The 25,756-nt window shown below is 41.1% G+C and overlaps 1 protein-coding gene and 1 long non-coding RNA gene across 7 annotated transcripts in view; one reads left to right on the top strand and one right to left on the bottom strand.

Annotated features, from left to right (window-relative positions):
* The window catches only part of ECT2L (epithelial cell transforming 2 like), a 79,739-nt gene that overhangs the window by 175 nt on the left and 53,808 nt on the right, over nt 1-25,756 (top strand). For 4 of the 6 annotated variants that reach the window (XR_014845391.1, XM_085025030.1, XM_021087372.2 and 1 more), the window contains exons 2-3: nt 12,649-12,782; nt 13,938-14,050. Coding sequence is in view for 5 of the 6 variants with exons in the window: in XM_085025030.1 (XP_084881156.1) it covers nt 12,681-12,782; nt 13,938-14,050 (215 nt within the window). In the remaining variant the exon portion in view is untranslated. Of the gene's footprint in view, nt 1-3,746; nt 4,006-12,648; nt 12,783-13,937; nt 14,051-25,756 lie in introns of those variants that run through there. The other 2 variants (XM_085025004.1, XM_085025025.1) reach the window with 2 other exon arrangements.
* On the bottom strand, nt 103-25,150 carry LOC146405981 (uncharacterized). The gene is made up of 3 exons (XR_014845452.1): nt 25,014-25,150; nt 1,445-1,548; nt 103-237 (listed from the first exon to the last, which is right to left on the bottom strand). It is a non-coding gene; the product is annotated as an uncharacterized LOC146405981 (long non-coding RNA).

The raw sequence follows: 25,756 nt of genomic DNA, 5'->3' as shown, positions 1-25,756 counted from the left end.
AGACCCTCAGCAGCGCCCTCGCCGGGCATCTCCTCGGTGACCTTGGAAAACCTGTGCCCTGAAGTGGCGCTTGGGAAAAACAAAACTATCCCTGTCTGGGGTCAGGTTCGAATTGGGCAGTGGCCAGCAAACTCTTATCTCCTGCACAGCACTCATTTGAGATAGAAACAAAGCACTGATTTTCGTAGGATTCCGAACTGGCTCCTGCTAGTGTTCACCCTCTTCCTACTGGGGAGCCTGAAAGGTGGGGAGCAGGATGGGGGTGGGGAGAAATACAAAGACTACTGCAAATGCAGGTCGTGGTTAGAATGCAAAGCTCTTAATATGCTAAGGAGTTCCCAACGTGGCGCAGCGGAAATGAATCCGACTGGGAACCATGAGGTTGCGGGTTCGATCCCTGGCCCCACTCAATGGGTTAAGGATTCGGCTCCAATTAGACCTCTAAAAAATATGCTAAGATTTGATGAATAAGATTATATATGATCAAATCTTACACTTAAAATCACAGTGTTTATAAATATCCTTTTAAAAGTACTCATACTCTGCTTGTTAATAAATCTTGCCATGTATGAGAATAGATCATCAGGAAGTCACATTTATTTGAGTGCAGCACAACCCATGCATAAGTTTTCAGGCCCATCTTGACATTTGTGCACCTCAGGAAGCTCAAAAATCATGCTCTAAAAAAAGTTATTTCCATGAAAGAAAGTAGGGCTTGGGACTTGAAAGTTTTAGAACAATAAATAATTGGTTGTTTTTCTTGATTGAATTTAAATGGTATAGTTGCTTCTTGTTATAATTTTAATTTTATAGCTGTAAATGTATCAGTGAACAAATCCAGCATTTGATTACACCCAATTTGGTCTCACAGGTATGGTATTTGCTTTCCCCTCCTGTGCTATTCATAGGGCAGATTTCCTCAAAGCATGCTATTACTTTATTTATTATTTATGTGTGCATTTAATAAAAGTTATATACCAGTTTATGTTTATTTTTATTTATTTATTTTTGTTTTTTTAGGGCTGCACCCCGTGGCATATGGAGGTTCCCAGGCTGGGGGTCAAATTGGAGCTACAGCTGCCAGCCTATGCCACAGCCACAGCAACGCTGAATCCTTAATCCACTGAGCAAAGCCAGTGATGGATCTTGAGTCCTCATGGATACTAGTTGGGATCATTACTGCTGAGCCGTGATGGGAACTCCCCAAGTTTATGTTTAAAATGTCATATTTTCATGTGCCCTGAATATATGATATTTAACTGAAGTTGTCTATATTTCTATTTTTTCCCTACTCTCACTTTTCCTGTACTCTATTTTTATGCAGTCTTTAGAACCATACAACTTCAGAGGAGGCATATTTAAGGAATTAAATTTTAGGTAAGAAAGTAAATGAATCATTGTACAACTTAGGGTGTGCACTGTAGAAGTGCTCAAATGTAGATACCTTTGTGGCCGAGAACAGTGTTTGTTTCCAGTTTCCACTCCAAGTCAGTGTCTAGGACAGTGGTGCAAACTAATGTACATTCCTCCCGCTGGGTAGCCAATCACCTGCGGAAACACAGTTAATGACAACATGGTTCGGATTTGTCCCAGGGATGATTTCTCTCTCTGTCTGGACCGGCAGTTGCCCAGCCCTCTCACCCCTTCATCTGGCATCAGCCGTCACATACCAGGTGCACCGCCCCTTTTCCCCTAAGCAGGGAGGTGCCAGTGTCAGTTGCCAAGTTGCTCATTAGCATGTCAGATGTAAAGAATAGTCAGTCATGGAATAGAAATTGTTTTTCCAAATGAACCCATCGCAGTCCTTTACCCAATTCAAGTCTCACTGACACTTGAGGAACAATCCAGTATAATTTTTAAACTTGATAGCCAGTTACTATCTGTGTGACCTTGGATGGTTTTCTTTACCCTGTTCTTCTCTGCTGCAAACTCCCAGGGTGAATGTGAGACATAAAGGACCTCGTGTATGGGAAGAATGACTTACGAACACAGTGCCAGTCAGAGTAGCTACTCAAAAAACTTTAGGATGTCAAATATAGCATTTATTACAAGTCCCCCTCCACACTTCGAATTTGCTACTTAATGTGTTGGCTCCAGTGACACATGAGAAGCACCACAGGTTGAGGTCTCCTATTTTATTCCCTTTTTGCACCAAACTTGAGAAATATTTGAGCCCTTGTTTTACAGAATGTGTCACCCATGCTGGACTTTATTTTCTTTTTCTTTTTTTGGCTTTTTAGGGCCACAACTGTGGCATATGAAAATTCCCAGACCAGGGGTCACATCAGAGCTACAGCTGCCAGCCTACGCCACAGCAACACCATATCCAAGCCACGTCTGTGACCTACATCTCAGCTCGAGGCAACACCAGATCCTTAACCCACTGAGCGAGGCCAGGGATTGAACCCACATCTTCATGGATACTAGTTGGATTCATTACCTCTGAGCCACAATGGGACTTTAAATTCAGTGGAAAACTGGGCTGTAAGTGAAGCAGCAGCAGGAATTTTCTCTCCCAAGACTGACACACTACTTTTCATAAGAACGAGAGAGATCCTAAGTGTCAAGGAAGAACTTTGTGGTATAGCATTTGGACTTGGAGAAAAGACACCAAGAAAAGACAAAAAATGGATGAGAAAATTTGATGCTGTACACTTAGATTTTGAGTCTCCTTTAGTATTAGAAGACATTGTAACTGCCATATTGTAAACTTAATTCACCATAAGTATTCTTGCCCTAGAGTGAAATCTCATCTCAAATAACTACACTTTGTTCCAGTTTGCTGATGTCATGAAAGAATAATCTGTCTGATCTACATATGAATTCAATTTTTTTGTCTTTTGTCTTTTTTTAGGGACACACCCATGGCATATGGAGGTTCCCAGGCTAGGGGTCTAATCAGAGCTACAGCTGCCAGCCTACGCCAGAGCCACAGCAACGCCAGATCTGAGCTGCGTCTTCGACCTACACCACAGCTCACGGCAACACCGGATCCTTAACCCACTGAGTGAGGCCAGGGATCGAACCCACAAAACCTCGTGGTTCCTAGTCAGATTCGTTTCTGCTGTTCCATGACGGGAACTCCATGAATTCAATTTTAATCTTATTTTTACCATCTAACTCATAGGACATAATAAATTACTGATAAAGAGATCACATCGGTTGATAAATTATTATCAGTTGTGATGCAGCTGTCAAATCCTAATAATCAGAGAAGGAGTTTGGCCTTTTCTTAGCTACCAACTTTTCTTTCAGGCCTTGAGTTTAGAAAATTGGTAGATGTGAACAATTACTCATTTATTCACTCAGCAAGTACCTGCCAAGGTCCTACCTGTTGGCAGGCTCCCAATGACCCCAGCTTCCTGGTTTTCATGCCCTTATGAATCTCTTCCCCTTCAGTGTGGGCTGGACTTGTTTCTAATGCAAGGGTTGCCAAACTTTTTCTGTAAAAGGCCAGGCAGTAAATATTTTTGGCTTTGGGGCCACATGTTTTCCCTTCCAGAGACTCAATTCTGCTTTTGTACTATAAAATCAACCACAGACAATTTGTAAATAAATGAGATTAGCTGTCTTCCCATAAACAATTTACAAAAATGGGCAGTGGGCCAAATGTGGCCTGCTGGCCATGTTTGCTGACCCCTGCTCCGACTAATCAAAAAGAGATGGTGTATTACTGCTGAGGTTTGTTAGCTAGCTTCGTCTTGCCTGCCCTCTCTTGCCCTCTTGCTTGCTCACTTGGGTGGAAGCCAGCTACCATTCTGTGAGCTAAGATGTGGAGAAGCCCACACGGGAGGGAAGCCTCCAGCCAACAGCCTGCAAGGAACTGAGGCCCTCATTCCAACAGTCTGTGCTGAACTGAATCTTGCCAACATCGCAAGCTTGGAAGTGGATCCTTGTCCAGTCCAGCTTTGGGATGACCAAAACCCCAGTGGACACTTGGATTGTGATAGACCCTGAGCCAGAGGACTTAGTTAAGCCATGCCTGACCCCTGACTCACAGAAACGGTGAGAGAATAAATGTCATGTCGTTTAAGCAACTAAGTTTTGGGACTGTTTATGACACAGCATTATATAACCACTGTGATGCCCACATCAGACAACCAATGCACATCATGATAGGCTTCTACAGCAACGAACAAGGGAACTGCTGCATACGATGCCTTCCTCTTGGAGAGGGAGTGTGAACATCAACATACTAAATTGCCAAAACATCCTACACAAAAGAAAGAGTTGTAATTTTGTTCAATCTTTTCCCAGGAATAGTTAACCACGAATCCTGTTTTTCTGGGAAATACCAACACTATCTTAGGGAGCTCCTATTGGGAGGGATTTAAAATGCTAGACCATGAAAAGAAATCCTTCCATTTAAAGAAATAGTGATTGGCAGCATGCCATCTCTCCCTAGGTCAAATAACTAGTCAGTAAAGTAAGATACTCCTCTAAGAGAATGAATATAACCCTGTGGAAAATTCTATCCATGGCTGCTGTATTTATGTCTATATATGATGTACTGTACTCGCATGGTTAAACCCACCAGCAAAGATAGCAACTATTCTTTCTTTAATGTTCTCCTCATTTTGTAACTCCATAACCCCTTACCACAGGGGATAATAATAATTTTGAGAACTTGCTAAATAAAAATCCCTTATGTTGGCCCTTGAGGAGATTTCACATAACAACAGCTGGGCATCTTATGAAACTAAGGATTTGTTTTGACTTAATGTTGATTCAGAGGGAGGTATTTAATTTTCCATACTGCCGTGAGGTTTTCATCCGAACAATGCATTATTGTGCTGTAGTTGGCCAAGACACATCACTGCCTTGCTTCACACACAAGGAAACTGAGGCTCAGAGATGAAATTACTGGTAAAGTTTCAATCAGAGGGATTTGGAGCGGGAATCCAGATTTGGTGCCCACCATGTCATGCTGCCCTTCTGAGATATTTCTAAAACTGTTCCTGTCTGCGTGCCTTTCCAAGATACTCACTTTTTGAATGTGCTTCTGTCTCATCGAAGTGTAATAAGAACAGAGGCACCGTCCTCAGATTCCTCTGACTTGCCCATAAAGTTTCTTCAGCTACTCCAGGCTGAAGAAATTCACATTGTTTCCTCTCTTCTTGGAATTTATAGCAACAGAGCGTTGCTTAGAAACTTCAGCGTTTCTGATGGATGCTTGAATCTCAGCTAGAATTTCACTGAGAAGCACGCAATTTGCGTTTTAATGTCTTCTGTAATGGACATAACCTCCTGGGACAGCTAATGCTGCTGGAGTGATTCTTTCACCACTTAGATTGAGCCAAAATCCATCTCTCTGACCTCATCCATTGTTCCTAATTTTGTCTTCTGGGCATTCACAAACCATGTGTAATTGATTTTATATATAAAAAGCCTCCAGATACTGATGTGTGTGTGTTACAGTGTAAGAAAGGAGTCCAACTGCTTTTCTCTTTTTAAAATAGACACTCTGCTTTCTATAAATGAAACAATCTCCCTCTTCCTCTTTGATTTGTCACCTAAGAAGTGCCCATGTGTACATGAATCTATTTTGCACTTTCTCTTCTGCTTCCCTGATTGTCTCTATGCTAAAATCATGTCATCTTATTTCTGCAGCTTTGTAATGTCTTTTTTATATTAATTTTTTATTGAATTATGGTTGATTTACAATATTATATTAGTTTCAGGTGTATAGCATAGCGATTCAGTAGTTATATAGATTATACTCCAATAAAAGTCATTTCAAGGTAATAGTTGTAATTTCCTGTGCTATACAGTATATTCTTGGTTTTTTAAAAGTATAGTTGATTTACAAAATTGTGTTAGTTTCAAGTGTACAGCAATGTGATTCAGTCATATATATATATATGAAATATATATATTCAGGTTCTTTTCCATTGTAGATTACTACAAAACATTGAATATAGTTCCTTGTGCTATATAGTAAGTTGTTGTTTATCTATCCATCTATCTATCTATATATATATATAGTAGTGTGTATATGTTAATTCCAAAGTCCCATTCCCCCCCCATAATAAGTCTTGATATCTAGAAACACATGTCTCTCCCTTGCTCTTCCACACTGTCTGGACTACTTTAACCCTTTCAATTTCCATAAATATTTTAGAATCAGCTTTTAAAGTTGCACACCTCATGCACATACAATATCTCTTTGAGATTATTTTGAGATTGCATGGAATCTGTAGATCAATTTGAGAGAATTCATCTCTTCACTTTTCTGAATCTATAATACATGAATCAAACACATCTCCATTTATTTAGGCTTTTAAAATGTTTTTCACCAAAGTCTTCTAATTACATTTATAAAGTTGTACTTTTGTTTTTTGCCTAGGTACTTCATAGTTTTTGATATTATTATTTTAAAACATTTTAATTGAGGAGTTCCCATTGTGGCTCAGCCGTAACAAACCCAACTAGTATACATGAGGACACAGGTTTGATCCCTGGCCCCACTCAGTGGGTTAAGGATCTGGAATTGCCTGAGCTGCAGTGTAGGTCACAGACATGGCTCAGATCTGGCATTGTTGTGGCTGTGGCTTAGGTCAGCAGCTGTAACTCAGATTGGACCCCTATCTTAGGAATTTACGTACTCCATGGGTGTGGCCCTAAAAAAAATCTTAATTGAAATAGAAGATATAGAAACACACGCAAGTTGTAATTGTAGTACTCAACAAATTATGAAGTAGCTTACCCAGACTCCCACCACCAGATCACCTCTCATATCCCTTCTGGTCATTACCTTCTCTTTACTCCGCAAAGAGAACCGCTATCCTGACTTCTAACACTATAGTGCAGAACTTTGTAGAAATGAAAGCATACAAAATGTGTTATTTTGTTTCTAGCTTCTTTCACTTAATGTCTTATGTGTGTGATTTGAGTGTACTGTTTGTTGCTGTAGTTTGCAACAGCCTGTTTGTGGATCTATAGCAGTCTATGGCATGAATGTATGACAATATTTTTTTATCCATTCAACTGTTGATGGATGCTTGGGTTGTTTCCAGTTTGGAGCCCTCCAACTCAGCTATGAATATTCTTGTGGCTATTTTTGGTCCACATGTGCATGTTTCTCTGTTGGGTCAAGTGTATACATATGTTCAACTTTGAGAAACTGGAGCTTAGGTGGAACTGGAATACCCAAGATGGCTTCATTCACACATCTGATGCTTTGACTGGGATGGCTGAAACCGCTAGGGACTTGTTCAAACTCTGTCTTTCTATGTGGTCTCTCCTCATTCAGTAATCTAGTCCAAGCTTATTTACATGGCAACTAGATCCCAAGAGAGCAAAAAGAAGAACTTCAAGTCCTAGGGCCCAGGACCAGAAGTCAGATATCATCACTTCCACAACATCCTTTTGGTTAAAAGAAGGCAGTGTTAGTGCGGATTCATGGGGAGCAAGGGCAGTGAGACTCACTCCACTTCTTGATGTGAGAACTGGGATGGGAGCAATTATTCCTTGCCATATGTACAGACAATATACCACATTCCACCCTCTGGGAATAGTTCACATGCCTTTCACAAGCAGAATATATTTACACCATCCCAAGACACCAGGGTCTCATCCAATATGGTATCAGGCTAGAATCCAGTCTCTTGTGATCTGTAGCAGGCCCAGTTGCAAGGGAGGCTCCTTGTGTGTGGCTCCTCTTTATCTGGAGTGCTGTGAATTTAGCTGTCTCCCAGACACCCAGATTGCACTGGTGAAACACGAAAAGGAGCAGTCTTTCCTATTCACAAAGTTGAGAAACAGAAGGGACATAACAGTTGCTAACAGAGAGCAATTCCAAATTCAACCAGGCCAGTTGCCCTGATTATTCCCTGATTATGGGCCACGTCTACTCCTTGGGAGTGGTCTCCTAGTCCACTCTCAGCTTCTCTTGGCTTTGCCCTGACTCTTGGCTCTGTCTTCTGACCACCTATCCTTTTCAATAAGAAATGATCTGTGGTTGTTGCTGCAAAGCCTTCTCAGCCTGCTTCTGGCCAAGAGAAATTTGGAGGCTCAGAGACTATTTTCTCTTTTATTTCAAGCTGGTTATGTTAACACCAGAACGATCTTCTGGACAACTTTGTGGGCTTTCTGTGTATCTAATTATAATTCATTCTATTAAACAAAAGCTATATCCACAAATCTCTTGCTACTGTTTTTCAACATCATTGCTGTATGCTTTAAGTTATGTTTTGGCAATACGCCACTTCCAGGTACCAATTTTTCTATCAGTTTTTATTGTTGAATAACACACCACTCCAAAATTGAGTCAAAATTGTGGTTTAAAACAATAGTTTTTTATTATTTCTTATGATTCTGAGGGCCAATTGGGCTCAAATGTAAATGATGTTTTTACACCATGTGACACTGACTAGAATTCTCCTTTCTCCACTGTTCTGAGCTCCGCTAGGGTTATAAATCAAGTGTCCATATGTGGGTAAGTCTGTTTTTGGACTTACTGGTTTGTCTTCTTATACTAATATCTCATACTCTATTTACACTAACTTTATAATAAATAAGTCCTGGTATCATGTAGAGTCTTACCACTTTATTCCTTTTAAAATTGTCTTTGCTATTATTGACCCTTTGCATTTTCATGCACATTTCATCATTAGTCTGTCAAACACATCTACACACACCTCACCCTGCTGAGTTTTGATTTAGACTGTATTCGGTAATAGATTAATTTGATAGAACCAACATCTACACAGATGTATACTCTTACCTAGATCTTTAGAAATTTCTCTTGATAAATTTTTTGGTATTCTGTGTGGAATTTCTGTACTTCTGATTTTAAGAAGTTATTATAAATGATATATAGTTGGTAAAAATTGTTGTTAGTATACAGAAATACAGATTTTTTTATGCTGACCTTGTATATAGCAACCTTTCTCAGCTTATGCATTAAATCTGACAATTTGTCTTTAAATTCTTTCATATTTTCCACATACAATTATACCACTAATAAATAATGACAGACTTTCCTTTTCAATTACTGTAATTAATCTTGCTTTATTACATTGGACAGAAATCCAATATTGAATAAAGATGGTAGTGGCAATTATAGGGGAAGTTTCAACATTTTACTACTAAGTTTAATGTTTGTCAGTTTCTTGTAATATGTCCTAATTTGGATTAGGAAGTTTCTTCTAGGTTGCTAAGATTTTTGTTGTTGTTGTTATGAATGGGAGTTGAAGCTTATCAAATCACTTTTTGTATCTACTGAGATTTTCATTTGGTTTTCTCCTTTATTAATGATGAGCAGTGCATTGATTTTGTAATATCAAACAAAATTTACATTCTAAGAATAAATCCAATTTGGTGGTGATGTATTAATTTTTTATATACTGTTGTTTTGGTGTTCTAATATTTTGATTAGGAATTTTGCATCTTTATTTATGGTAATAACACTATAATATTCCTCTCTTGTAAGGTCCTTGATGAATTTTGGTATTTAAGTTTATACTGACTTCATAGAAGGACTTGGAAATAATTTCCACTTTTTCTATTCTCTAGAGTAATTTTAATGTTTTTTTCTTCCTTAAATGTTTGGTAGATACAAATATTGGCTCCAGGAGTAGGGTGCTACCATATTAACATCAAAATATTCCATAATATGTTCCATTAACATTCAGTCTGGCAGCATGAAATTGTTATTGGAGACTTAGTTAGCAATCCATGTTGCCAAAAACATTTGTAAAACTATAATCTAGAATAGTTTAAAGGGTATGATATATGCCTAATGAGCTTGTACTTTATGCAAAGAGTTAGAAAATGACTATTAAGTATTAGGATGAATCTATTACTATTGGCTGCATTTGCCAAGGTACTACAAGAATTAAAGAAGCTCAGAAAATATTTGGCTGGTTGGCAAGCAGGAATGAAAAAGAATTTAGAGACAACCAAGAAACTCAGGTATTTGCAAGCTTGGGAGATGTAACTGATTCACATGTTCAACTAGTAAAGAAGCAACAGAGGAGCCCTTTGAACAACAAAGGCTGCTTAAAACTCTGCCTAGTAGTAAGGATCAAGTCAAGAGTTTGGCTATAATATCATTGTTAGGATCTCTGTATGGAATAAGATAGTATTTCATAGTTGGGAAAATAGCTCAAGAGAGGGAGACTTAGGGTTTGGCTCTTCCTTAGGAAAGTCTGATAGGCTCCAAGCACCTGCAATTAAATTTAGAAAGATAAAAAGAGTGACAAGTCTCTCAACGATTGTGGCAGATAACTCTGTCTGGAATCAAATAAAGAACTTGAGATAGATATTGAGATAGTGATATTATCAAAGGAATCACCTACATGGTCTAAAAGAGAATGTGATTGTTTGAAACTAAAAATGATAATTGGGCCTCAGCCTTCTACAGCAGGATCTCAGAATTACCGTGGATGAATTATTTTACAAATGGGAATATTTATTGTAGCTACCCTTTTCGTGTTCTACCACTATATATATTGTGTGTCGGGGCTAGCACCAGGTAACTATCTTTTTAGTTCAGAGATCTCTAGATCAAAAACAGGTATATCTGGGTCTCTTGATATTATTATGAAACATTTCTGTCTCCTGGAAACTAAGCTAAAAATACTGATGAGATGGAACTTTGGGGTTGTCTGCTTTAGGGAGTGGATGAATGTGTTCTGCATGCAAGAAAGGAAGGGAACTGATCCAAAGGGTGAACTGTGGTAGATTGTGTTACTGTTTGTGCTCTTGTATAATCATCTCCCCTTGATTGTGGGCTGACTTAGCACTTGATTTTACCCAATAGAATAGAGCAAAAGTGATGGGTTACCACTTCTGAGGTTAGGTTACAAAGAGACTTGGCTTCCCTCTTGTGTGTCCTCTCTTGCTTTTTCATTTGCTTACTCTGATGGAAGCCAGCTGCCATGTGAACTACCCTAAGGAGAAGCCCATGTGCCAAGGAAGGCAAAGCAGACCTTTAGCCAATAGCCAGTGAGAACTGAGGCCTTTCTAGCCAAGAGTGAATCCTGGCCACAACTACATGAATGAGCTTCAAATCCTTCCGGTGAGACCAAGGTCCTGGCCAACTCTTTTTTTTTTTTTTTAATTACTTAATGAATTTTATTACATTTATAGATATACAACAATCATCACAACCAAATCTGGCCAACTCTTGATTGCAGCCTATGGGAGACCTTGAAACAGAGGTACCTTATATAGACCAAACCATGCCTCCTCCTCCCCAAATTGACATGTTGAAGACCTAGCCCCCAATGGGACTATATTTGGAGATGGAGTCTAGGATTGGGATCAAATGGCAGAGGAATAAGACATGGTGCCCACTCTCTCCCCCAAACACATTAAAAAACAAAAACAAAAACCTACAGGTAGAACAATTCACACAGAACATCTGCTGAATGCTGGCAGAAGACCTTAAACCTCCCGAAAAGGCAAGAAACCCACCACATAACTGGAGATAGAGTCTATAAAGAGGTAATAAAAGTTAAATGAGGTTGTAAGGTCAGGGGTCTTAATCCAATATGACTGGTGTCCTTATAAGAAGAGGAAGAGCTACCAGAGCATAACCCTACCCTGGATCTACGTGGGCTCAGAAAGAAGGCCTTGTGAGAACAGAGCAGAAAGGCTGCTGTCTGCAAAACAGGAAGAGAGGCCTCGGCCGAAACAGCTCTGATGGCATGTTGATCTTGGACTTTCAGCCTCCAGAGCTGTGAGAACACAAATCTCTGTTGTTCAGGCCACCCAGCCCGTGGGATTTGGTAGTGGCAGCACTAGGAGACAAGACCAACGGTTCTGTACCCCACTGGGTCATGCCCGGATTCCTGACCCTCAGGAACTTTGAGATAAGGATAAACATCTGTTGTTTTGAGCTGTTAAATTTGGAGGCAATTTGCTATGCAATAGATCATTAATATATTAGCCTGTTTTTTCCTCTACATCCTCTTTGACTTATGTCCTCAAAAGCTGGGCAATCAGGGTGCCCTCTTTGAGCCCCTCAGATTCCCACAGAAAGGGAATGTCAGTATTCATGGCTGATAAAGAATCATTCCAATTTCTGAGTCATTTTCCCAGCAAAGTAAAAAAAAAAAAACAAAAAAAAACAAAAACGCTCTGGTTTGGATTCACATTTGAGTGCAAGTAGTTAAGGAGAGAACAATTGTAATGAACTCCCTGTGTATGTTTTTGTTTGTTTGTTTGTTTTGTCTTTTGGCCTTTTAGAGCTGCATCCTCGGCATATAGAGATTCCCAGGCTAGGGGTCTAATCGGAGTTGTTGCCGCTGGCCTACACCACAGCCACAGCAACATCAGATCTGAGCCGCATCTGCGACCTACACCACAGCTCACAGCAGTGCCGGATCCTTAACCCACTGGGCGAGGCCAGGGATTGAACCTGCAACCTCATGGTTCCTAGTTGGATTTGTTTCCACTACGCCACGACGGGAACTCCTCCCTGTGTATATTTATATGGATATATAGATATAGATATAGGATAGGTATATCTATAGATATATATGAATTGCTCTAATTATATCTATTTACATATATTGCTTCCTATCTGTCTATTTACCTATATAAATGAATTGCTCTAATTCTATTATACCTATAATGACAACATTAATATACTGATGTTCTAGTGATCTTAATTAAACATCTATTGAAATGAACCTCTAGTTTCTAGGACTGGAAGAGAATAACTTGCTGAGATGTCAGCTGGGCCTTCCCCCAGGGAAAGCCTGGAAATGGAGAGCTTCCACACAAGGTTCAGTGCATGGACACCTTTTAGCAACAAGTCATTAAATCGACAGGTGAGTCACATGCTCTAGAATAAAACAAGGTGAATTTTACCGTGATATACTGGGTCTCATGTTGCCCTATTTAAAATAAATGCTTGCAAAGAACTTCGTTTTTGACTCCCTTTAAACAAAAATAAACCTACAGCTACCTGCTCCAAAGACAATCTCTTCTCACCTCAGTCCACACCTCCAGTCTTATGGAAGGGCCTTCACTTTTGCTCTGTCTACACTTCTGGAGACAAAATAGAAACCTCCAGGACACACCCTGGTTGCTGTAAGAGGGAGGAGACAAGAGAAGGTGCTTTGGGTGGTGGTTTGGTATGGAGAGTGTTGCTGTGGAGAGGTGCTGTGGTGTGAAGAGTGTGTTTTTTTAATTCTCTCTTCCCTCCTGTGCCACCTGCATAGTTCACTGGGGTCTGGGGCCACCCTCCTTTGAAAGGCAATGTGGGAAGCATTCACTGAGTGTCCAGGCAGCTCTGCCAGACCTTTATGGAGAAGGCTACCTGGTCCTCAGAGCTCGTGTATGGTTCAGGCCCATTCACAGGGGAAGGATCCCAGACAGGCTGGGACCAAAGTCTGACTGGTAATGAAGACAGTGAGTTTATATATGCCATTGGAGCCAAGCTGGACTGAAATCTTGTTTTTGGGGGGTTGCTGGTCCTAGTGTATGTCTTTCCTGGAGACTCTCCTAAAAATGGCTATTCGGTAAGATTTACTCTCATTTTGGTGGGTGCTAAGAAGACAACGGCTGCGGGATGGTAAAAATCATACCTACCTCAGCTGGCTCTGTTTTTCACAATTAAACAAGTAGGTTGTGCGTGTTTTCAAGATGCAATGTTTGGGATCTGTTTCCCTAGGCCACGTTGTCAGCTTAGGTAGAAACAAGAGAGAGGATTCATTTCCTTGTGGGGCCCCCCTGTAATTATAGCCCCACCAGGCTTTCCCATCGGCCCACCCAGCAAGCCTGGGCTCGTCTGCATCCCTGGATAAAAGCAGTTTAAGCCGAAGGGAGAGACCCTTCCTGCATATGTGAAAGTGCTTTGTGAACTGTAACGTGCAATACAAATATTAGCTGTGAGGTTGTTAGGTTGCCTACAGATTGCTTAGCAACTAACAATATATTGAACTACAAAGGACAATTTCATCTCCCCCCTCTCCCCCTTACAGCTTTTTCAGGAAAGAGTTGCTCTTATAAGTCATTGGTTTGACCTCTGGACCAATAAGCAACGTCAAGAATTCTTATGCACGATTTTCTTACGATGCAGCAAATCACAGTTAAGGTAAATGTAGCCTAATAATGTCATTATCTTAAAGAAAACAAAGTATCATAAAATGTTCATACAACCTTTAAGAGTTTTTTTTTTTCTCCTTAGAGAAAAACAAAGGAACTGCTATTCTAAGGTTTATAAACAATCTTTTCTAGTGCTTCTACCTCTTTGAGGGTGAAATGGAGCCTTCATACCATAGTGGGATGTTTAGTTTTTGCAAAAAGTTATAAATAGCTTTAGCCATGATTTTGTTGTTGTTGTTGAGATGCTCCATAGAGATTTATTACATTAAAAATACATCACTGGCCCTGAGACACCCAGGGCTCAGACGCATGTGGCCACCACCTCTGAACCCAGAATACATGGAAGCAGCAGCAACTGAATTGCCAGTTCAGGTCTTGGCCTCCCTGGCCTTCCTGGTAAACTCCTATGCATTCTTCAACACCTTGCTCAAATGTAGCAGTGAATGTTTAACATTCTCTCAGTATATTTAATTCTCCTTAGAACTATCAGACAGAAAAGACACTTCAGGTAAATATATGATACACAGGTAGATACTCTGAAGTGTTTGTTACATGAATGAATTGATCCAAAAAAATTTGAAAAATGACAAAGACAGCAACATTTAGGAATGTGGGCAAGACTTGTATGGCAGTGGGCACCGAATGCCAGTAAGTCCTGGTTCTTATTCCCCTGCATCCTATTATGTCTGTAATTTACTTTCAAATACTGGAGAAGGAAAGATGAAATGGCTGAACCAAAGAGATTGGGCAGGGCGAGGTATAAGAAAGAGTGAGAGGCAGGTACTGTAAACTAAAATTTACATGGCTGGCATGACATGTGAAAGTGTTAGTTGAAATTACATCCAGGGACAACTAGTGTTCTGATCAGGAGTTAGTTCTCTAGGGGAGGTTAGCTGGCACTGTGCTGGAAAGGTCAAAATGTCTAAGTTATTACCAGATACTTTGCTAATTAGCAAATGTCAGATATTAGTTATTATCAGAACAACTAGTGGCTGGTTAACTTGCCAGATGAATGCTAGAAATGGCCTGTCTTTGGTGAAATTAAAGGTATTCAGATATGTGGCCTAAGCAAAATATTCCAGAGAGCCCCCTAGCGTGCCTGGACCTGGTTGAAGAATCCAGCCAGGCTGGTAGGCACTTATAAAGGATGGTTTCCCAGGTTTCACCTCCAAATAAATGGCCTTGTCGGACCAGGAGATTTCTGGTAGCCTGAGGCATGTTAATAAGAACAGAATCCTGTTTCTGGAACATTGTCTTTCCTCAACTGACTGAACATTTTGCCCTAAGGGCAGAGAGCTTGGATTTTGTCAAAGCTACAGAAGAGACTGTATAAGGTACTTTGGGCTTATTTACTAAAGTTCATTCAGTGAACCTCCAGGTAGAGCATCATTTGGTGTCACTTTCACTAGAACCTGGTGGTGAGATTGGGAGAACAGGCTGACCTTCAGACTTCTTAGGTAGTTACCAAAAAGCATGTGAATGTTGCCTAAGACCGAACTGGCTAATTTTAGTTTACAGTACCTGCCTCCCACTCTTTCTTACACCTCGCCCTGCCTATCTCTTTGGGTCAGCCATTTCATCTTACCTTCTCCATTGGCAGCTTTCTTTTGCATCCATGGGCTCATGCTGGATTGTCTCTGATGGAGTCACCTAGCCACTGGAAGGAGAGATCGTCAGGCTGCATTGAAAAAGGCTGCAAAGACAGGCCACAAAGAGACTCTTCATTCAGTGCTTAAAAATCTGGGGAGAAGCAGAAAAATGTTTATGATAGTCATTGGCTAGGTTGTACTCCAAGTTTGCAGCTTTCAAGATGAGAAATAGCAGACCAAACGCCGAGATCCATCAGGTTCTAGTCTCATGTATCACAAACTGAGCAATTTTAGTTGTGACCACTGGAGGGCATTAGTGATCTTGTGGTGTATTTTGAGGCTCAGTAACATTAGGCTGGACATTTCTCCCCGCCTGGAAACTGCATCCATCCATTGTCTGGTACCTGAATTCTTCTTTCTATGGAAAAACAATATGAAACTATCCTGTTCAGTGATATTACTTTGCTTTGTTTGACAGAGCTGTGTTTCTGCAGAGGTGTATGTATTTCATGGTTCTGTAAAACTGTTATTACATGTTCCGGGCTACTGATTTCAGGGGAAGTTGTATGTCAATTTCTGGTCTCTGGGTTTGGTATCCTGAAACCAGGATCTTTAATTTGCAGTGATGGTTTTTGTTGCTGAATATCAATCAGCTCATTCCCCTAAAGTTTGGATGAAGTCTTTCTTCTTCTCCTTCCTCCCCAGCTTTTCTGGTCAGCCAATTCTTCCCTCTTACTGACATCTGAAGACACTGCCGTGCAGATGGTCTAAATCCAATTTGAGCTATCTAGATTTTAATTAAATCTAAAAGCCCAACTCATTTTCATTTTTAGCCTAAAGTTAATGCAATAAATTTTATCTTTTTTCCTATTTTTTTTTCTTTTTATGGCCACACCTGTGGCATACAGAAGTTTTGGGCTAGGGGGTCTATTCGGAGATGCAGCTGCCAGCCTAAGCAGCAGCCACAGCAACACTGGATCCAAGCCATATCAGCAACCTATGCTGCAATTTGCAGCAACATCAGATCTTTAACCCACTGAGTAAGGCCAGGGATTGGACCTGCATCCTCATAGGTACTAGTTGGGTTCCTGACCTGCTGAGCCACAATGGGAACTCCCAGTGCAATAAATTTTAAAAGCGTCTTTATTGCGATATAATTCACATACAATAAAATTCACCCATTTAAAGGGCACAATTCAGTGGTTTTTGTACATTCATAGAATTGTGCAATCATCATTACAATCTAGGTTTATTTTCATTGCCCACAAGAGAAGCCCCCCATCCATTAGCAATCATCCCCATCCCACCCCCCAGCCCTGTGCAACTTTCTCTATAAATTTGCATATTCAGGACTTTTCATATAAATGGACTTTTCATACAATATGTGGCCTTTTATGAATGGCTACTTTCATGCATTATAATGTTCTCAAGTTTCATCTATTTTATAGCATGTATCAATACTTTCCTTTTTATTGCTGAATAATATTCCGTAGTATGGGTATGCCATATTTTATTTACCCATTCATTGGTTGATGGAAATTTGGAGTGTTTCCACATCTTGGCTCCTGGCTGCCTACAGCATACGGAGTTCCCTGGCCAGGGATCAGATCTGAGCTAAAATTGCAACCTATGCCACAGCTGCAGCAATATCAGATCTTTTAACCCACTCTGCCAGGCTGGGGATCAAACCTGCGTCCTGCCAATGCAGAGATGCAGCCAATCCTGATGTGCCACAGTGGGAACTCCAAAACACTTTTAACTATTAATTGTTCCTTCTGAATTATATATTTACTCCTACAGTCCCTCTTCCCCCATGACTGTGAATAAGTTTGTGAATAAATGAGAGAATTTAGCATTATTTTAATGGCTGAAGTCCTTGTATGTAAGTTCAGCTGTATTTGTGCAATACCTGTTTTCAAGGAGGGGAAGCCATTGTTTTAGATGCTTTGTTTCATAATTTCTGTATGACTTTCTTTTAATTCAGGCAGTTATCAAACTTAAACAGGCTATTGCAGGATTGGTCAGAAATGTGTTGTCACGGTTTTCATTGAAAGTTTCCACTTAATGTCTACGAGATATATTAAAATATTTAAGATTTTTCTGTCCTAATAACTCCATATTGTTAAGATTTTAGAAGATTTCTCAAATGTAGTTTTATGATATTTAAGACATATTTAAGATTTTTCTGTCCTAATAATAATTCCATATTGTTAAGATTTTAGAAGATTTCTTAAATATAGTTTTATGATATTTAAGACATTTTTCAAAGGTTCACCTTCTTACATCTTCCCTCTGGCAAGTTCTCCCTCAACTTAAATGTCACCTCCCCAGGAAGCCTTTCCTGCTCTTTTTTTTTTCACCCCCATAATTTTCCCAAACCATTCTCATGGCATTTCCTCCAAAGTATTATGCCTCTATGCCCGCATGTCTGACGATTTCCAGGGGTGTTGTTCCCCCGCCCCTTGACTAGGCTGACCTTTCCTGTGACTCCTTAAAGGAAACTGGGCTGTTTGTGTCTGTCACACTTGGAGAAACCTCTGAGAAGTCTGGCTCAGTCTCCTAGTCACACTGGTGGGACCGGTTTCAAATTGCTTCTGTTCAGAGGCAGGTAATGCCTCCTACAAAAAAGGCCTTTCATTCTGGGGCCGGAGCTGTTCAAACCTGTAGCTTTTCGTGGTGGGTGGGGCAGCATTCATGACTCATGTAACCGCATTCCCAAGAGATGGAGTGTGTGTGTGTGTGTGTGTGTGTGTGTGGAGAAGGTGAGGGAGATCATGACCAGTCAAGGGTTAGCTCTGGTCACTCATCTCCATCAGTCACCTGGAAATGGGGTTGGAAGGCAGAAAAATGTACCAACCAATATACATTTAAAAGCGAACACCCCTGTTCTCGTTTCAGTCCACCCACCCAGTCTTCCCAAGCAGCCCTGGGGCGACTCAGTTGTAATCAGTGAGGAAATCTGGCGCACACATTTTTCACTGACAACATCCTTCTAGACTGAGTTTAATGCGGAGCAGCTACATCACGCTAAGTTTGAAAGGAGGATATTTCTGTGTGGAGGTGGTGGACAGGAGGGGCCATATTCCGGGACACAGTGTTTTCTAGATAACCAAGACAGGCCTAGAAAGATGGGTCAGCCTGACTCTTCCCTCCCCTCAGCCCATATTCTAGACATCTTTCGGTCCTTTCACATAGATCAGATGGCTGTGGGCAACCACATGAAATCCTAGCATTTGTTGTTGGCAGGGGTGGGGGATGTAGGGCGTGGATGAGGCTCAGAAAGAAAATCTTTGAGTTTAAATGGAAAGAAGAGGAGTTCCTGTTGTGGCTCAGTGGTAAAGAACCTGACTAGTATCCATGAGGACGTAGGTTCAATCCCTGGCCTCGCTCAGTGGGTTAAGGATTCGGTGTTGTGAGCTGTGGTGTAGGTTACAGACATGGCTCGGATCTGGTGTTGCTGTGGCTGTAGTGTAGGCTGGCAGCTACAGCTCCTGATTCAACCCCTAGCCTGGGAACTCCATATGCCGCAGTCCAATAAATAAATAAATAAATGGAAAGGAGAAACTAAACCCCAAAGCTGTGTTACTGGGTGGGGGTGGGGCCAGGGGGAGAGCGGGTGGTGGGAAGGTCATTGGCTTACATTAGGCAAAGCCCCTGCACTTGAGGTTCTCAGTTCCCATTTTGTAAGTGATGCCACTCTCCCTTTGTAATGTTTCACTTCTCTTTAGAGCACGTAGCTCCACCTGCCATTATGCTATATGCGGTCACGCTTAGTTTTTTACTGTCTGCCTGGTTCACTCCAAGGGGGCTACTTGAGGGCAGGGATTTTTCTGGTAAATTTTTCTGTTCTGAGCACTTACAGCAATACCAGGTACACTGTAGCCATTCGGTAAGTGCCTGCTGATTGTATGAAGATGTATGAAATGCTCCTACTTACAATGATAACTAAAGGATAATCAAAAAAATTCCTTTGGTAGCTCTCTAGGAGGAAGGTACTTTTCCAGATGTTACGAGTTTTAGAATACAGGATATTACTAATACTTGGCTTCATTCAAAACTTTTCATTAATTTAAGACTTCTATAAAGCAATTCCAAAAGGAATTATGCATAGTAATAATACCCAAGGGGTGCCATGTGGCATACCTCCAGGGGGTGCTATTTTGCACTGTCATCTGTGTGACTGGCACCTCTTAAGGTTGTTTCATTCACAACTTCCCAAATGTAGCAGCCCCGGTGATACACTACCAGCCATTTACAGAGGACGTGATGTTCACCTCCAGATCTACCAGGTCGTCTTTTTTTACCCTCTTGTGGGAAGAGGCGAATCCACAGATAATTCATTGGAAAATGGAGACAAGATTTTAAGAGACCATTGTTTCTATTCTGTATTTAAAAATCTCTTTAGGAAATTTCTAGGAGGGTTGATGGCAGAAGAAGAATGGACGTGGCTTCCCGTGAGGCCTAAACAGGCTCGAGCATCTTAGAAACAGGAGGAGGATGCTCTTACACAGTAGGTGCTCAGTGAATGTCTGTCACCTTCCCTCCTGCCATCTCTATATATTCTTTTGATGTCATCATCAGAAGGCTTTCAAGTGCAAATTACAGAAATGGAAACCAAATCAGCCTAAAACAAAAAGCGAATTTATTGACTTAAGATTTGTCCAGCTTTAGGCTGGGCTAGATCCTCAGATTCAAACAATGTTACCAGAGCTTGCCCTCTCTCTCCTTTCTCTCAGCGCTGCTTCCTATATGTGTTGCATCAAGCTAAAAAGGTAAGCGCAAGACCCTTATGAGGAAATTGGAAATTTGTATTAAAGGATAGCAGGGAAAAAAAAAAAACCCTGGATAAGTAGATGTGCTATGTTTAAAGATGCCAGTTCTCTCCAAGTTAATCTTTAGCATTGAATTATTCAGTTCCAGTACAGATCTCTACATAGGATTTTCTTATGGATTTTGAAAAATGAATACTAAAGCTAATGTGGAAGAGAAAATGGACTACAATGGCTGCGAAAAATTTAAAGAGAAGAGATAGTAAGAGTTGCACCACCAGATATTAAAACCAGTTTCATCCATTTAAGAAATACCCTTGAATAGTATCACAAGGGTAAAGGGAGCAATAACTGAGATAAGTGCTTCATCTGAAGGAAAGAGAAAGGGCAGACGTCAGTAAGGTTGGGTAGATCAGAAGCTTGGGTAGCGGGAGATCCTTCCTCTTCTTGTGTTAGTTCCTGTTTAGTGGCCCAGACACTGACCATCACCCGCCTGCCCACGCCATTCCTTACTTCCTCTTCATCTTCCTGACAAAGTCCTTTTCTCCCCCGGTATCATGTGCTTCAGGGGTGGCTGGTCACCCTGTCCCCCCAAGAGTGAGTCAGAGTTGGCCAGAATCATGGTCATTCCATCAGGTTTAGGAAAGGGCGTGGGGATATGAATTCTGCCCAAGGGAACACAAGAGAGTGGCTGCTAGGGTTTCTAGGAGAGTTTTCATCCTCCTCAAAGGGACTTAAAAAGGAACTTGAGGAAAGTTCTGCCTTATTGCCCATGATCTCTACTCAGAGAGGCAGTCATCTGGGAACCACCCCAGGGGGCAAGCTTGAAGACCAAAGCAACCTACTGAGCAGACAAAGGGGAAAGAGAAAAAATCCTTGGCCTTCGCTGACACTGAGTTCTTAAATTCACTAACCCTGAAGCTGCCCTGGTTTTCCTTATTTAAGAAAAGTGAGGAGTTCCCATCGTGGTGCAGTGGTTAACAAATCCGATTAGGAACCATGAGGTTGCGGGTTCGATCCCTGGCCTTGCTCGGTGGGTTAAGGATCCAGCGTTGCTGTGAGCTGTGGTGTAGGTCGCAGACGCAGCTCGGATGCCGTGTTACTGTGGCTCTGGTGTAGGCCGGTGTCTACAACTCAGATTAGACCCCTAGCCTGGGAACTTCCCTATGCTGCGGGAGTGACCCCAGAAAAGGCAAAAAAGAAAAAGAAAAAAGACAAGGAAGAAAAAGAGGTTTTAAGATGGTCCATAATAGTTTATTTATCTAATTGTCACTTCTCTGGTCATATCAGCTCTCCAGAATCTAGCTGAGAACCAGGTAGATTTGGAAAAACACAAAGCGTTTAGCAGTCAAACTGATGTCTTTACACATAGGAGAGAAACTTTCAGGCCCTCCTACAGAGTCTGAGTATTTAATTAATTCAGGGCTTCAAATAGGGCTATACACTGTCCTAAGGACACCATACATGTATTCAACACTTTGTACTTGACTTTTGCATCAGCATCAGGATCTGCTAGGCTGCCTCTTCTACCAATGAGAAGTCAAGTTCACCAGTGTTAAGAAGGGTGAGCCCATCAGAGACACTTGAAGTTTGTAAAAACACAAACCATGAATCTCACCCAAGACATTTTGGCTCAACACACCATGGGGAATGTGAGAAGCTGTTTTTACTAAGTTCCCAAGGTGATTTGGTACACAGCCAAGGGCAAGGAACAAGTCCTAGGTGACCCAAAAGCCCCAAGGCTTTTTCCACCACTCATCTACTCCTTCTTAGAGACAGGAACACAGACCATAAGAGTGTCCTGTGCCTTCTACTCTCTCTCTCTCTTTTTTTCCTTTTTAGTGCCACACCTGCAACATATGGAAGCTTCCAGGATAGGGGTCAAATCAGAGCTGCAGCTTCTGGCCTGCAGCACAGCCACAGCAATGCCAGATCCAAACCACATCTGCAGCCTGTACCACAGCTGGCAGTAACACCGGATCCTTAGCCACTGAGTGGGGCCATGGATTGAACCCACATCCTCATACTAGGTGGGTTCTTAACCCACGGAGCCACAACAGGAAGTCCCTTCTATTCTCAATTAACAAAACAAAGTTGTTTGTTCAGGTGCTACAGGTTTTTCATCTTTCACTTGTGATACTTCTTAATGGTTTTAGAATGTGTCATTGTAGGTAACCTGAAACTTGACACAAATAATAAAGGAAATATTTTATTCTCATATAATCTGGAAAAATCCAGAGCAGCTGAAGCTCCATCCAGAGGTCCAATAGTAAAACCAACTTGTTTCTTTCCTCCCCTTGGCTTCACCTTCAGCCAACATGGCTTCATTATTATGGTTCCTCACTTGTGTCCAGGAGGAAAAAATGTTGTTGGTTTCACTCTCATTGGACTAGTTTGGGTCCATGCCCACTTCTGCCAATTGCTGTGACCATGGGATTGATCCATGGATATTGAATTAACCTTGATCATGTGCTTTTTGGAGTCAGGGATGGAGTCAGCTCCCATAGAACCACATGGACTGCCAAATAGGAACTGATTTTATTTCACCCAAAGAAGGGGAAATCAAGGATGAATACCAAAAGCTAAAGTCTATTTACCCAACATTCAACAAATACTTACTGAGCATCTACTGTGTGCCATGCATAGTTCTGGGTGCATAGGATTGAACACTAAACAGAGTATAAAAGACCCCTGCCCTCTGAAGTTCCTATTTTAGTAGACTAAAACTTGTCTTAAAATGGGAAATGGGGTATGTCCATGCATCTCACTGGATATTTGACAGTAAAACATAGCACCACCATAAATATCTGGGGGTGTATCGCATGTCACAGACGAACGAGCAGTGTGGTAGATTGAATGATGGCCTGCAAATATGCCCACGTTCTAACCCTGGAACCCAGGAATGTTATCTCGTATGGTAAAGGGACTTTGCAGATGTGATCAAGGATTTGTCATGGATTATCCTGCATCACTGGGACTCGAGATAATTGCAGTGGTCCTTTTAAGGGATGCAGGAGACATCAGAGTCGGAAGAGAAGATGAAGTGACAGTGGGGGAGATGGTGAGATTTGAAGATCCTATGCTTCTGCCTTTGAAGATATAGGGGACATGAACCAAGGAATTCAGACAGCCACTAGAACCTGAAAAAGGCAAGGGAACAAATTCTCCTTTCAGAGCTTCCAGAACAAAAGAGCCCTGCCAACACCTTGACTGTAGCCCAGTGAAACTGATTTCAGACTTGTGATCTCCAGAACTCAGAGCATGCATTTGTACTGCTTTAAGCCACGAAATTGGTGGTAATTTGTTATAATGAACAGGAAAAATTTATTATGTTCTATTCTTTTTTCCAACTTTTTTTTCATTATTTATTCTAATTTACACTTATCTATTTACCCTCTGCTAAGTTACAAGCACCACACCAGGGTGCTGGGAACAGAGCAGCAAACAAGACAGCCACCATGCCTTTTTCTTATGGGGCTTACAGTCCAGTGAAAGGGAAAGATTTTAAAATGGTAAGGAAATCCAAAAAAGGATTAGGTTTGAGGGTCGGCAAGAATGGAAACACAAAAATAGTGCTTAGGTTATACTACAGTGCACATCAAGGTAAGGACACAGGTGGTGGCAGAGGATATGAGATGGCGCTAGGTAGGTAAGGCTCAGTGAGTGACAGCAGCCTCCTACAAGGAAGTGTTTTGGGGGCAGGTATGGTCAGCCTGCTGGGAAGGTGAGGGACTCTGGCAGTACCCCAGAAAGATCACCCTACAATCCCACTAATGTCACCTTATATGGTTAACTCTACTGTTGCACAAATAGCTTTTTACTAGCCATGTGACTTGGATCTACCATACTGCTTCCAGAGGAAGTTTCTTTCTCCTCCCTGGGGACCATATTGCTTCACTGGTTGCAAGTCATATAATAATAAGAATCACACAAGGGACGTTATACTGCACTCATATAGCAATGTCAAGTTCATATACATGCATTATCCTATATGTTCCACAACCCAAGGGCAGGCTTGGCCAACCCAAAAGATATTAAGGAAATAGCTATGGTTGTGCTAAGTGGCACAGGAAAGGTAACAGGGTCCTCACCTTGTCCAGGGCATCAGGGAAGTCCTCCCTGAGGACTTGACATTTAGGCTGGAATCTGAAGGATGTATAGGAGAAAGACAAGCCAAGACTTGGAGAATATGTGGTCCACTTGGAGGGGACGGCTTGTGCGAAAGCCTTGGGTCTTTTTTGTCATCCAATAGTAAAACAGGCTTTTGTAGAAGTATTAAAAAATGTGCATAAGCCAAAAAAAGGAAAATACCAATCACCCATAATTGCACCACCTAAGTGTAAGCTTCTAATTTTTTATGCTTATATGAATCCACTTAACTATTTATGAATCAGAATAGACAAATTATTTTTAAATCTTGAAAAAAAAACCCCTTCAGTCACCCCCTATTATCTCTACACCCACACCCAGCTTTGCTCTCGCATTTACTTAAGGCTCTGACACATAGTTCTGCATTTTCTATACACCCCAATCCCAGTCATTATTCCGTGCAACACTGGCTTCCATGTGGAAACCCACCTAACAAGACCCTTACCTGCCAGAGGGTGTTTGTAAAGCCATCAGACAAGACGAGGGGATGCCACCTAGGAGGCAAGGACCTCTGCCAAATCCACTGGGCCCTCTCTAAGCCACCTTTCCAAGCTGCTTCCCCAGTCATTTCATCACAATTTTGGCAGCTTCTTTCTACTTCTTATCAAAAATTTCAGAGCAGAGAATTAGATTCAAGTCCCATATTACTAAGCCTTGTTATTTTTGCAGAGCACACATTGTGCATTCAGTAGCACACTGCGAAGCATTATCATGAATTATTTAAATGAAGCTATCCTTGTCACAACAAATGAGCAAAAGCACATTTTGTTCATTGTCTCCTTACATGTTGTTATTTCTTTTCACAGATTTCTTACTTTGCAACATTAACTAAAATGCAATGAGCCACAATGTCATTATTGCAAACTATCCTCGTTCTCTGCTCCTCATATATTGATTTTCTTTCTTTTTTTTTTTTATGTGACTAGAGCAGTTTCTTTCCTTCTTGCTTATGATTCATTATACTTGAATGTGTCCTTGTAGCAGCACAGACTTGGAACAAATATAAAACACATGTAATTAAGGTTTACTTTAAAAAGTAACTCAGGCTCAATTCTCTTTTGCTTTGCTGGGATGGAAGAGTAGATGATGTGGGGGATGGAGACAAGACTCCAAAGACACTGAGACTCATCTTGGAAAGGAGGCTGAAAACATTTCTGTTTTATATCTTATTTTATTAGTCAGTTTGAG

The sequence above is a fragment of the Sus scrofa genome, chromosome 1, assembly GCF_054392235.1.
Source record: "Sus scrofa isolate SSC_HxYL_T2T_F1_AM1 chromosome 1, Sscrofa_HxYL_maternal_Yorkshire_Landrace_v2.0, whole genome shotgun sequence".
Classification (NCBI taxonomy): domain Eukaryota; kingdom Metazoa; phylum Chordata; class Mammalia; order Artiodactyla; family Suidae; genus Sus; species Sus scrofa.
This window is presented reverse-complemented; position numbering and strand designations above follow the sequence as displayed.